Raw genomic sequence first — 12801 nt, 5'->3', positions numbered from 1 at the left:
ATATTACATTATGGGGACCATATCTCTGTGACATCGTGATAAAAACCTGTTATTTTGATGTTGCGGGAACCATCTTTTGCCAAAAGTCTTGCATTTTGTTTGGTTACTTATGGTTAAGGTTCGGGCTGGGTGGGTTTGCGTTTGCCCCATAGAAATGGATGGACCGCCCCTGTAAAGATATAATTACAAACCTGTGTGTGTGTGTGTGTATGTGTGTGTGTGTGTGTGTGTGTGTGTGCCCCGTGATGAACTGGCATCCTAATTCATCGTCCAACAAGCTCACCTTTTGTTTACACACTGCAGTCACAAAGAGGCGCCAGTTCTCTGCTAGTTCCCCTGGTCTTTCTCTCTCTCTCTATCTTGTTGTCTCTCTCTCTCTCTGAAGCCTAGAGCGTCCCTGCATTGCGCTGCGCGACGCTCTGAAGTTGGCAAACATATCTTACCTTCACTGTTTTTATGAGTCTGTTTATGTAAATCCGCACCCCTACCATTTATTAGCAATGTGGCTGCATGCAGTCCATATCCTGTGATGAATGTTTGTAATGTTTTGCTTCCCCCCTTTAATTCTGGCCAGGTTATTATTGTAAATGAGAGGATCTCGCACAGCCGGCCTGGCTGAATAAAAGCGTAATTTAAAAGTGCTGCTTCAGGGGGAAAAAAGTTCATATCACGCACTTTGCTCTCCGCCACTGTTTTAATTGGAGGGAAAATCCATAAACAAACGGCCTCGTCCTCCTCTCCGACCGTAGGCTCCGGTTCGGCTGGGAAGACGAGGCAGCCGATCACGTCCCGGTTGGTTGATGGCCTTCTCGTCCGGAATTGATGCCTGCGCGGTTCGCTAATGAGCTCGCTCTGGGGGCCCAGCCACCAAACTGGGGCTTTCGGCAAAAACCAGAATTAGTCTCATCATCGATCTTTCAGAAAATTTTAAATTCGAAAAGGACTGAATTTGCGTAACAGCCGATTTAGGCGTAAAGAGCATCTTTCCAGGCGTTCAATTACTTCAGCCTCTCATGCCTACCCCATTATGACATGCCACTGACTCCGTTCCTCCCCCCCCCCCCCCACCTCCACCTACAGAAATACAGGTACCAGGATGAAGAGACCCCCCCCTTGGAGCACAGCCCTGCCCACCTGGCCCAGGGGAAGAGCGGTGAGCTGCTGCACATGAGCGACAAGAACCTGGCGGCCATGGATAATGTACACGGATACACCCCCCACGCACACCTATCCCCTATCAAGGTGAGTCCGGGGGGCGGAGCTTTGGGTTGGGGATACAGAAGAGCTACACAATGGCATCAGTGGTTTATACAGGGGCACAGCCACATGGGGCACTGACCCCAGCTGATTGGCTGCTGTACCTGTCACTTATCAATTTGAAACATATTATTGGCTCATGGTAAGGTTGGCCCCTCTGTATGAATTATGACCCCTGAGTGGTATACGCCCACTTACTCATTCACAACCACTCTGAGACCCCCGCCCCCCTGCCTCGCTCATTCCTTGCTTTCCCTCTGGGGCGTGCAGGACCATCTGTCCATCCTGGTGGAGTAAAAGAGTGGGAGTCCAGCTGCCTTTTAACGGCTCTGCATTATCCAGCCCAACCTGGACCGCTGTTTTGCTCCCTCTCCCAGTCATATTGAAATGTTGATGTGTGCTGGCGATTCGTGTATAATAGGCCCGGCATGTTCAATACAAATAAGGTCTTTTACTCATAAGTCCCTATCATGGTGATCAGCAGGGCCATTTAGCATTTACCATGTTCCCATGTTTCTCATCAGCTCTCTGCTCCTGACCAATCAGGATGCTCGCTTTCCCATCATGTCTCCCCTCCCCACCAATAGGGATGCTCTCTTTCCCATTGGGGGCCCATTTCCCCATACAGTGTTTCTATCCCCGGGATGCCCCACGGTGTACAGACGGAGATGGGAGTATGTGAGGTAGGAGTCGCCTGAGGGTCCTGACATCAGTCAGCCTTCACTTATGACATCAGAGACGGGCTCAGGGGTGTCCTCTCTGTTGCCTGTTTTTGTGTCTCTGAAACTGAACCAGTCATCCAGGCAAAAGCCGCCAAGGTTTTCTGCAGGGGGACAGATTTCGGGGCTGCCATCTCTGCCTGGCTTCTGCCCCAGCAGCTGGTCTTGTCCCTTTGCTTTATGGGCAATGCAATCATCGACAATCAAGGCTTCAAGTTTCTCTGGACACTAGCAAGTGTATACAGGGGCGGGCCCACGTGGGGCACTGACCCCAGCCAAAAGCTGATTGGTTTGCCCTTCTGTCACTCATCAATTCAAAACATATTATTGGCTAATGGTAAGGTTGGCACCTCTGTCTGCAAGACTGTTGTGTAAATCCCTCCAAATGGGTGTGAGTGATATAAATTACTTACATAAAAAGCATTTATTAAGACATGAAATCAAATCAAGCTCTGAGACAGGGAATTGGTCCCATTTTAGCGTAACAATCCCCAGGCACTGATTGGATTTAATTACAATATTGGTCTCTAGAATCTTCAGAAAGTCTGAGGGGTTCCCCTGGCCTCCCTGCTAATATGCCGGTAGAAATGTTAAAAGAAAAAGAGAATGTTGATTGAGGGAAGGAAGGTCGCTCTGAGGTCTTTTGATGTGATACTTTATTGTCTGGAGTTACAATTATTTTTGGAACGCTGTCCTACTTCGTTGTCTCCACGTTCGGGAGAAATTTAAATCCAAACTCACTAGTAATTCTACGCACTGTGTGGCGATTTGGCTCCCCCTTGTGGTTAGGAAGCGGAACCACCGACTATTTCAGCACAATGGACAGTTCATTGTATGATATTTACGTTACACCCTACATCTGCATCACTGGTATTCAGAACGTTGCGACGATGATGGCAGTCTGATGGCAGTTCATATGCAAGTTTTCTGACTATTACTGCATCCTTTTCTTCCTCCCCAGAGTTCTTTCTTCCATTGGTAATTATTCTTTCCCTGAAATATTCCTGATATTGCGGCATTTTATCGCTGTGAATGTTCCTTTGGAAGGTTCCATCCTTTAGTCCTGCTCCGAAACTCCTCTGGTGTCGCCCTGTGAAATCACCCCCTCCCTCCTGTGTTATCTTGCAGCCAGTGTTGATGTCGGCCGGGCATACCCCCCTCTACACTTCTGCCACCTCCACCCTGGTAAGATTGTGTGTCTGCCTACGGGCGGCCCTCTGTGACATCATCAAACCGCGCCAACGTCAACTTCTGACATTCCATTACTTTCCGCCGGTGTCATCAGTGCTGCCGTCGTTTTCCTCATTGTCGTCACGATCGTTTCCAGTCCGCGGGACTGTCAATGCAGCGCTGCAGAGAGAGCTGCTGCCGTCTTGTCCATTCCGGTCTCTTCTTTCATTGTCGGCCGCGCTGACGGCTCTCACGCCTCCATCTTCACATCGTACAACGTTATTAACATTGTGCCGTAATTTCTGATGTTTGTCAGCGTCCTTGATCTGAATAAATGTGCGTGATGCTGCCAATCACTCCAGGGCTTCTATAACGGTGTCCCTTCTGTATAAACACAATGTAGGAATGTAACTGTGCGCAAGCTGTCACATGGTGTCTACGCTGCGAAGTTCATCTCAGCGGACTGGCGCTAGTGTGTGTGCGCACATCAAAAGAATATTCGACGCTCTTACTGATTGGTGTCATAGACAGTAGTGCTAATGGCCACGTTAGGGATTAACATCTGAACATCGCAGCGAACTGAGACAATCCTGACTGCTCCGTTCACATTGACGTGATGATGTGTATTTTCTTCTTCCGTTCATTTCCCGTGGGGCTCAATTAGCCTCATTAGTCAATTATTTAGACTTGAACTTTTTCATGCTTCGCGAGTAAAATCCTGCGGTATCTTGGGCAAAGATTACGTCATTGACGGTCAGGTATGAAGATTCCTCCAGGTAAGTCACTTGAGCGTGAAGGTAAAAGCAGTCATTAAATCGGTGTTTATACATACCGACTGAGTGTAATGTAGGTGGGGCTGGCAGCCGTGGAGTCTGATCAAGTTGAGACGTTGTCACAGATGATCCGTATGGTTGAGGATTACCCTGTAACCAGCAGGAATTCTGATTACCTGTGACTTATCCGCATACAGCTACTGCCCAGCAATAAATCCGTAACCTTGACCTTATGACCTTCTGTGAAGAGCAGCTGTAAGCATATCGAATTCCAGGGTCCCGTCGTCTGGCTGTGTGTCGGCAGTGCACTCGTACCTCCACCTTGGCCTCTTTCTTACCTGGCTTCCTGTTGTACCTTTTAGCTTAACCTGAATGACTTCGGTTTTTTGTTTTAAAATAGCTGATAACGCAGCGTCTAGCGATTTCTTCTATTTTGTTTAAATGTGCAAAATAAGGACAGGAGTCATGACCCTTGTCTGATTCTGGGCTCAATGGCACAATTGGCTAATGGCCCCCATTTAAATGGTTGACTGTGTGTTTCTGCGTAACGGCTGCGCAGGGAGTATGGAAACTACCTTGTAAAATCTAACCAGCACGAGCATTCACCGCACCACCAGAGTCTGGCCAGCAGGTGACAGTATTTTACCTCTTGATCTATTTGTATAGAGCATCCCGCACAAACGGAGCTTTTTATTATGCTGCGTGCACAAGTGCCCCACGTTGTGGTTTCAGCAGAGACTTTAATATACTAATAAAGGATGGATTTATTCATACAGAGGGCAAGCAGTTCTGACCATTTAAATGGCAAACCTTTTATAAATGTAGTCCATTACGTTGAATTAAAATGACTCCCGGTGACCTTCTGATTTGAATCTCTGTTTACGAGGGTGACAGAGGTCAGGGACCAGACCCCGAGACTATTACTGATACATGCGACCAGAATCTATAACTGAAGTTACTGACATGGCACAGAATAGTCGTTCGCCGTAAAATTACCGTTGAATTGCCTTGACGTGGTGCGATCTTCTAATGTCACACACAGACAGGGAGGAGTGACTCACAGGGAAGTGCGACTGTGGGATGATACTTGAGGATAAGACTGTTAAATGACTGGTAGAGATGGAAGGAGAGTGACTAGCCTGGGTGGGGTAAACGGGGTGTCCAATCAGCCGTGGTGGCCGTGGGGCTTCAACAGCACTCAGCAGCAGCCCCGTTCCCACTCCGTCTGCCCCTCGCTACTCCTTGCACCCCATCTCCGCTTGTCCCTATCTGCCAGTGGCCGTAAAAGACGGCACTGCACTACTCTGAGAATGCTAACGCTATTGCCGCTGCTGACAGGCTCTGGGGGCCAGCCCACATCTGCACACCCTTCAACATGCCGCCCGCCGTCACGGGCCCTTCCTAACCTCCATACCTCACTGGGGATCTGAACCTACAACCTACTGTGGCCCTCTAGGCTGCTGCCCTGCCGTGCATTTGCTCTGAGGTATCGTGTGACTTTCAAATAAGCCCCATACTGACTCCCCCCAAGATGATCTGTCTTATGTCCTGAGGGGGGCATCAATGATACTAATAGCAGTGCTCTTGCTGGAGCACCCCCCCCCCAAACTCTGTTTACATAATGTGTGTGTGTGTGAGAGAGAGAGAGATCACCTTAATTCATAACAGACATTCTGTGAGATTTCCTCATAGTACCCACAATGCTTTGCAACATCCCAATTTTAATTGCATTACAAAAATATGACTGTACCCTTAGTGGTATGACTCCCAGTGTCCATCGCCAGTTTCTGCTTACGTAGTTTAATAAAAACCAAACCCCTCACATCATATATTCCCTGCCCTGCCTCATAACTTCAAGTAAATTGGATTCGGAGAGCTGAAAATGCTTTATCGTGTGATTATTTTGGCTCTCAGAGACGCATCCTGAGACAAACTTTTTGTAGCCCTCCACGGGCGTCCTCTCTGCTCTGCATTGTCAGGTTCTGTGGATTCACAGAGCACCAGCATCTCACTTCCCTTTTGGTTGCAACCATGCAGGAATTCAATGCATGGACACAGTCGCATTCCGTTTTCGGGTTAATCCCTTAAACCACTTTACCTTCTGGCTCCCGACTCTCTTCCATCTTCATCTCCATCTTTCTTCCCTCGTTTTCTCTCCCTTTTTGCAATCTCTTCGAGCCGCTTCTTTGTTTGTGAACGGTGGCGTTTCCGGGGTCCTCTACTGCAAACAGCTAAGGCCACTGGATAGTGGAGTAAGACATGTTTTGGCAGCGAGGATGATATCTGGGAATAGGAGGAGGTAGGGATGTGGGGGTGAGCGAGGGAAGCAAGAGGGAGGAGAGTGAGAATTGCTCAGGGAAACAGAGAATGAGGATCAGCAGAAGGCGGGAGAGTGGGGGAGAGGTACAAAGAGCTGACAGGATGAAGTCTTATTTTCCAAAGCAAACATGTCAACCTGGCCTGACCTTACATAATGCTGCCCTCCTGCTGTGTAAGCCGAGGAACCGGGACCCGCTTGTGTGCAAGTGTCCGTCGTGTCACCAACTTCCAGTTTTTCATGGGGAGGAAATCGGGAGCTTGTACAGGGCGGGGCCACTGCCCCCAGCTGAAAGCTGATTTGCCGTCAGAGTGCCCCTTCCCCTATCACTCAGCGATTCAAAAAAATATCATTAGCTAATGATAAGGTTGGCACCTCTGTATGAATTATGACTCCTCTTATGCCCACCCCCCCACCCCCAAAAAAAAAAATCCTAGAATAACTCCTGGAGAAATTGTGCTCCCAATAGTTACTGTGGAAGATGCTCCTCTTGTCTCTCTTTATCTGGTTAAAAACAAATGCAAGAATTATCAAAGCTTCAGAGGTGATGACTAGTTTCCATGTATTTTTGAGTGTGTGTGTGTATGTGGGGGGGAGTGGGGAAGCGATGCTGTCTGTGCGCTGTGTCTGCATATTGGATATGTGCAGGGCTGAGTGTGTTTGTGTGTGTCTGCATGCTGTGTCTGCGTGCTGTGTGTCTGCATGCTGTGTCTGTGTGCTGCGTGTCTGCATGCCGGATGTCTGTGTGTTGTGCGTGTCTGCATACTATGTGTCTGCATGCCGTGCATCTGCAAAACCGTGTGTGTAGCCTGGACATTCATGCATATTCATGTCATGCTCCATTCTCCTCGCTCTTCCTAATGCACGGTGTGGGCACATCTCAGCCCGTCCTTCACCGGTACCACAGCTTGCTGCCAAAGGCTTTTCAGAACACAGAGGTAGCACACAGGTCCAGCTGGAAACGGCGCCGGGGGCCAATCGATACAGTAAAATACTACATCCAAGTTAGCAAGGCTCCTCACGGCCACAGCCCCCTCCCCAGCTTATCCCCTCTGCGGTTCTGGTAGCGTCCGCGGTCCCGAGAGCACAGGGCAGGCAGTGGGAAGGGCACGTATTTGGGCCCGTCTTCTGATTTATCTGCTACTGTAGGAGCAGGATAGAGATTAGGCTGCCATTCTTTGTCTGTGTTTGTCCCAGGTACCAGAGCGCCCCCTTGTGGTGTCAAGTGGTGGAAGCTCCCTTGGATGGACCTGGGTCACAAGCAACATGGGGGGGGGGGGGCGGTGAAGAGGGTATCAGAGAGTCATGCATGTTTCAGGAGGACCACAGAATCACATTTACTTTTAATCATTTAGCAGACTTCATCTAGACTTCGCTTTCTTTGGTCACTGAGGTAGATACATTACAGGTAGTACCCAGGTAATTCTGTGCTGTCTCTTTAACTCCATCCGTGCAGATTTGGATTCAAACAGTATTGCTCTTTTCTTTTCTATACTTTAGCTTTGACACGTTATTTATTACCTGCTCCATCCCAAATTCCTCCCACGTCCCAAATTATTTCTATTAGATTTACATGAAGGATGGAGAGACTTGGCTCTGGAAATAACGCTGAGATTAAATAATAACAGAGAGGTAAACCAGAGGATCGCCAGGGAGGAATGACAGAGTGGACTGGTGATAAGGAAAGAATGAGAGGGGACAGAGAGAGAGAGAGAGCACGAAAGAAGAGAGACGGGGGAAGAGAGAGAGAAAGAGAGAGAGCTACAGGCAGGAGCGATAGCAGCGTGTGACGGAGCAAAAAGAGGAGAGCAGGACAGAAGGGAAGCGCATCACGTTTTTCGGAGGGAATTTCCACCTCAGATGCGCCCGCTGATCTAGGACGAGACAAATGGAGAGATATGAGACTTAGACCAAGGCGACTTGGCGGAAGCAGTATTCTGGTGCTGCCGTCGGGAGAGGGATGGGAAGCGGCGGAACTTCGCAAGCTGGAAAGCAGGCATACTGAGGTGGACCAGCGGAAACACCTCGCCGCTCATTTGTATCGATCTGTCTCAGAATCGCGTAATTGCGGACCGGCTTGTCGATTAAAGTAACGTAGCGCCGACATCTGAAATATTGACCTTTAAAGATATCGACTAAATTTACACGCTGGTTGAGCGGCGTTTTGAAGCTTTTTAAACGCAGATTTAGATGCAGACAAAAAGGAATTGGGAAATACGGACGGTATAGAGGCTCGTTTTATAAGTCTTACTGCACTTCGTCTTCATCGAACAAACAAGTAAGCATGTGGATTTGGGAAAAATAAATTTTCAGAGGAAAAGTGAAGTAGTATCTATTTTGGTCGTTGAGGCGCTGAGTTATTTGTTTGGTTATTAATTTGATATCTGATATTTCTGTGAATGTTTTAAGTAAAGCCGCCCCTTCACCGCTCCTCTCCTCTCCATCGTTCCGTTCACCGTTTGCCGAACCGACCGGCGCCCATTAGGTTCCCCGCCACGAGTTGCTCAGCGCCGGCCGCTCGGGATGTTCGTGTCGGTGTGGTACGCCAAGAAAATGGGCCGACGTTTTATCAACAACGTCCGGAAGGCTAAGAAACAACGGCATCGGATGATGGTAGGCCACGTCATTCATTCATTCAGTCTCGGCTGTATCACTGGCAGCGCATTAAGAAGCGCAGGTTTCAGCTCGCGCGGAGGTGTGCGTCTGAGCCTGCGGGCTGAGTGGGTTCTGGAGTCGCGCGGTGTCAGAACCGGTTTAGAAACAGAGAAACGCATCATCAGTCATAATTATGCATGGTAAATGTGTGATATCGGTACCGCATGATCTGAACGAGATAAATAGCGTATATAATACTAAACAATAACCATTATGAAGCGATGGAATATTATAGTGTTCCGTTTTTAGATACGAATTAGTAATGAATCGTGGATAGTCTTTCTGCTACTGTAACCCAAAACAAAAACATCCACTGAACGTAATAACCTCCCACCCCACCCCCAGAGAGCCAGGTACATAAAACGCATTGACAGCAGGGCATTTCGCCACCAACACCCATCGATTTTTCTGTCCTTATTCTTTAATTGCATTTAAACGCCGAGGAGTCAGAGCCGAGGCCCGCGTGAGTTGAGTGGGCGCGCGCTAACAGCACGCGGTGTCACGGGGACGGTGCGCGCGTGTGATTTCCGCGCGCCCGAGCTTCCGCGCAATGCTCCCGCGTGCCCCGTGGCGCCCTGCGCGCCCATCGGCGTTCATGCTCGTTTGCGGTCGCCAGTGTGGGGGTTGCCTTGTGTCTTTTCAAGCTTCTGGTGCTCATGGCGCAGACGGCTTGGAGAGCTGTGTTTTACCGGTGGCCTTTGAACCAAGATATTTTCTTAGCGAGCGTTTTCTTGCGTTTAATGCGAACGCCTCGGTACGCAGGGATAGACGTAGGAGGCAGGGTGCAATCAGATGTGTGTCCGACCCTAGGCGGTCACCGGGGGAACTGTGATATTACGGACACATCTTAAAGTAGCATTGATTAGTCTGCTTTGCTCAGATCCACCCACTCCTCCATCTGCTGTTTGTCTTAGAAGGAAGTTCTGTAGTGGTTCAGGTGTTTGCTTATATAGTGCGTGTGGGAATATTAATATGTTAGTGGGGGTGTTTATGTGTGCTTTTTGTCAAGCATGAGTATCTGTGAGCACTTGGTAGTAAACAGTAGTGTATTTCTTGCGCGCGCACGTGTGTGTGTGTGTGTGTGTGTGTGTATGTGTTGGGGGGGTGGGGTTGCATAGATCACATTTGAGGACCAAATTGTCCCCAAAGTGCAGTAAATACTGAAATTTCCCTACTTTTGGGACATATTTTGAGTTTTATAAAAATCTGTGAATGCAATCAAAAAAGTAAAAATGCCAAAAGTCTTGTATTTTGGTTGGTTGCTTATGGTTACAGTTAAGGACGGATAGAAGTTAAGGGTGTCGTGATTGGGATTACGTCTTTTTCCATAAAAATGAATGGATGGTCCCCATTTAGATATGTACATCAACATGTGTGTGTGTGTGTGTGAGAGAGAGAGTGAATGAAACCATGCAGCAGGATGTCAGTTTCTCTGCATTTTCTGGATGTTCTTCTTGTCCTGTTGGACACACACACACACACACACACATTATACAAATGAGTAGGTGTGTGTTAAAGCTTTCCATGAGCCTCTGAGTGACTTTTTTTTTTCTTGAAAAGACACAGCAGTGTTTTCTTCCGCTGCCTTTCTCTCTCTCTCTCTCTCTCTCTCTCTCTCTGTTTCTTTTTCCCTGTAGCTCCCACATTTCTTCTGTCATCATAGATAAAATTCTGACTGTTATCACAACGTCGATGCGAGCAGATTAATCTTCAGCTGCCAAACCGTAGATGGTTTTACGGCATGAGAATGTTAGTATCAGAACTGTAAAAATTATCCGGCAGTTATGTGCTACAAATTACCTGAAGGGAAAATCTTCCCTCACCCACTGCTTTCTCTGTGCCTTGCCGCCAAACCTTGGGGCACGCACCAGTATCACACTGATCCCTTTTTTGTGAGGGTGGCACAGAATGTTCTGGTATCAGGAGCCTAGCCGACAGATAGACGGATGGTGAAGTAGCCCGTTCCTCGGTCTGGCCGTCATTTTGTTACTTTCCGGTCCACTGCCTTGCTGCCACGTGTTGTTGGTTTTGATGTCTTTTTTTATATATAAACAAACAAGGAGGTTACCCCAGTTTCTGGGACATGAGGGTTCGCCTGGATTTCGGAGGGAAGCCTCGTCGGTTCAGTCAGTTCGACTGATAGTGACATAAGCCTTTGCGCCGCTGCGGAATTCTGGGAAAATAAATGCGCGTTCATCAGTGACCCCAGCGACTCGTAAAAGCTACCCTGAAGATGTCCAAATGCAGAACTGGGACCCCATTAAGTGAGACTGATGAACGGAGAGCCGTCCAAGTACATCTTTGTAATAGCTGGCATCAGCATCTAAGGAAATCCTCTACGCAGGCAGGGACAGCCAGGGATGCAGTTTTTGAAGACTGCTCCACTCTAAAAGGCAGACAGATTCACGCTTCCATCGGTCAAGAGATGCAGCCGTCCCAAGCAGTGTCACTCCTATGTCGGTGGGAGATGAGGAGGTAGCGACGTATTTCTGTCCTCTCGTCCAAGGCCTTCTGCTGTCTGCCAGCTTTTAAAAGCCTACTGGCCTGACGACCATGAATCAATATACGTATTAATCTCCATAATTGATTCCATTTTTTTTTTTTTGGCTTGATTTATTTATTTATTTATTTTTTTTTTTAAGGCCATACGGTGTGTCCGATGCATTACTGTGGTTTTTCGTTCACATTTGAGAAGACGGTGAGAATTTCAATCCGTTTTTTTTTGCTCACCGGGAAGTGTGGCGTTTGTTTCTAGCGTGTGAAGAGGGCAGCTTCACACTCGGTGAGGGTTCGTGCGGGAGCACGCCGTGGGGAGCTTAATGCCGTCGCCCGTCGGCACTGAAGCCGGCGACCCGTTTCAAGAGAAGTCGTACGCATCCGGCTTGTCCGGTCACCGCGTCCGAGGCCGCTGGTTCCGGGTTCACGCCGGCGAATTCCAACAGGAGAGGAGGTGTGAGGGGGAGAGGCAGATGTTTGGGAAAGTGCCTCAGTGAGAAGAGGCAGAGCATTCTGGGAGATACGGCGGGGGGGCTGGGGGGAGGGGGAGGCAAATTGAAATTGGGGGAATGAAGGACAGACAAAGATAACATTTTGTTTGAGAAACGGAGCTCGTCGATTTCCTCCTTCCTCGTCCAACTCCTCCCCCACCTGTCTCACCCCGACTCCGAAGGCATGAGGGCGAAAATGAAGGCACCCAGGCTGGGTGTCCTCAGGGCCGTGGGGGCGGAAACCGGAAATCTAAGTGGTGTCCTCTCAGCCCTTTGTCCGATTCCAGAACTTCACGTGGTATAATGGGGGATCCTTTCCCAATGGTGGACTGATGCTGGAGAGGCATGTGCGTGCCTGGGAACGCCAGATGTTTTAAAGACCAGGTTTAAGTGTGCAGCTGTGAGTGCAGCCACACCTGCTCACCAAGCTGCTCTGTGTGTGTTCAGTAACGGCCCTCGGCCTTGTTTATTTTCATCATCCCTCTGCTTTCTGCCTCATTCTCACCCATCTGTCCCTCACGCTCCCTCTCTTGCACGTGATACCCCCCCATGTTCGCACCCCAGCCTCACGAGGGGAACCAACAAGCAGTGGTAAATAAGAGGGTGTAGCGGAGGGATGGGGGTCGACTTGGACTGTCCACTGACTCTTTGCATCCAAACGAGCTTCACACCCACGTTCCCCATGAATGCCGGACCTGGGAAAGCAGGCAGTATGGAACCGTAAGCAGAGGGTTATGCTCTGATACCTTTGAGCCACGTTCTTAGCCTTCAATAAATGCAGTTTTATAATCTTCTGCTTCCCTACAGTCATTTGATAAATGTTAACCATAGTAAGATGTTTACATGTGACACATGTCTGGGGGACTGTTTTTGGCTTATCGGGTTAGGACCCTGAAGGTCATTGGTTCAAATCCCAGGGCAGG

General features: G+C 48.7%; 1 protein-coding gene across 7 annotated transcripts in view; it reads left to right on the top strand.

Annotated features, from left to right (window-relative positions):
• Positions 1–12801, top strand: part of LOC125721802 (disks large homolog 4) — a 76279-nt gene that overhangs the window by 38362 nt on the left and 25116 nt on the right. For 4 of the 7 annotated variants that reach the window (XM_048997897.1, XM_048997896.1, XM_048997898.1 and 1 more), the window contains exons 2-3: positions 1081–1242; positions 3105–3161. In XM_048997897.1, the coding sequence (XP_048853854.1) occupies positions 1081–1242; positions 3105–3161 (219 nt within the window). Of the gene's footprint in view, positions 1–1080; positions 1243–3104; positions 3162–7831; positions 8515–8721; positions 8850–12801 lie in introns of those variants that run through there. The other 3 variants (XM_048997900.1, XM_048997899.1, XM_048997895.1) reach the window with 3 other exon arrangements.

Source organism: Brienomyrus brachyistius, unplaced genomic scaffold (genome assembly GCF_023856365.1).
Source record: "Brienomyrus brachyistius isolate T26 unplaced genomic scaffold, BBRACH_0.4 scaffold35, whole genome shotgun sequence".
Classification (NCBI taxonomy): Eukaryota; Metazoa; Chordata; class Actinopteri; order Osteoglossiformes; family Mormyridae; genus Brienomyrus; species Brienomyrus brachyistius.
This window is presented reverse-complemented; position numbering and strand designations above follow the sequence as displayed.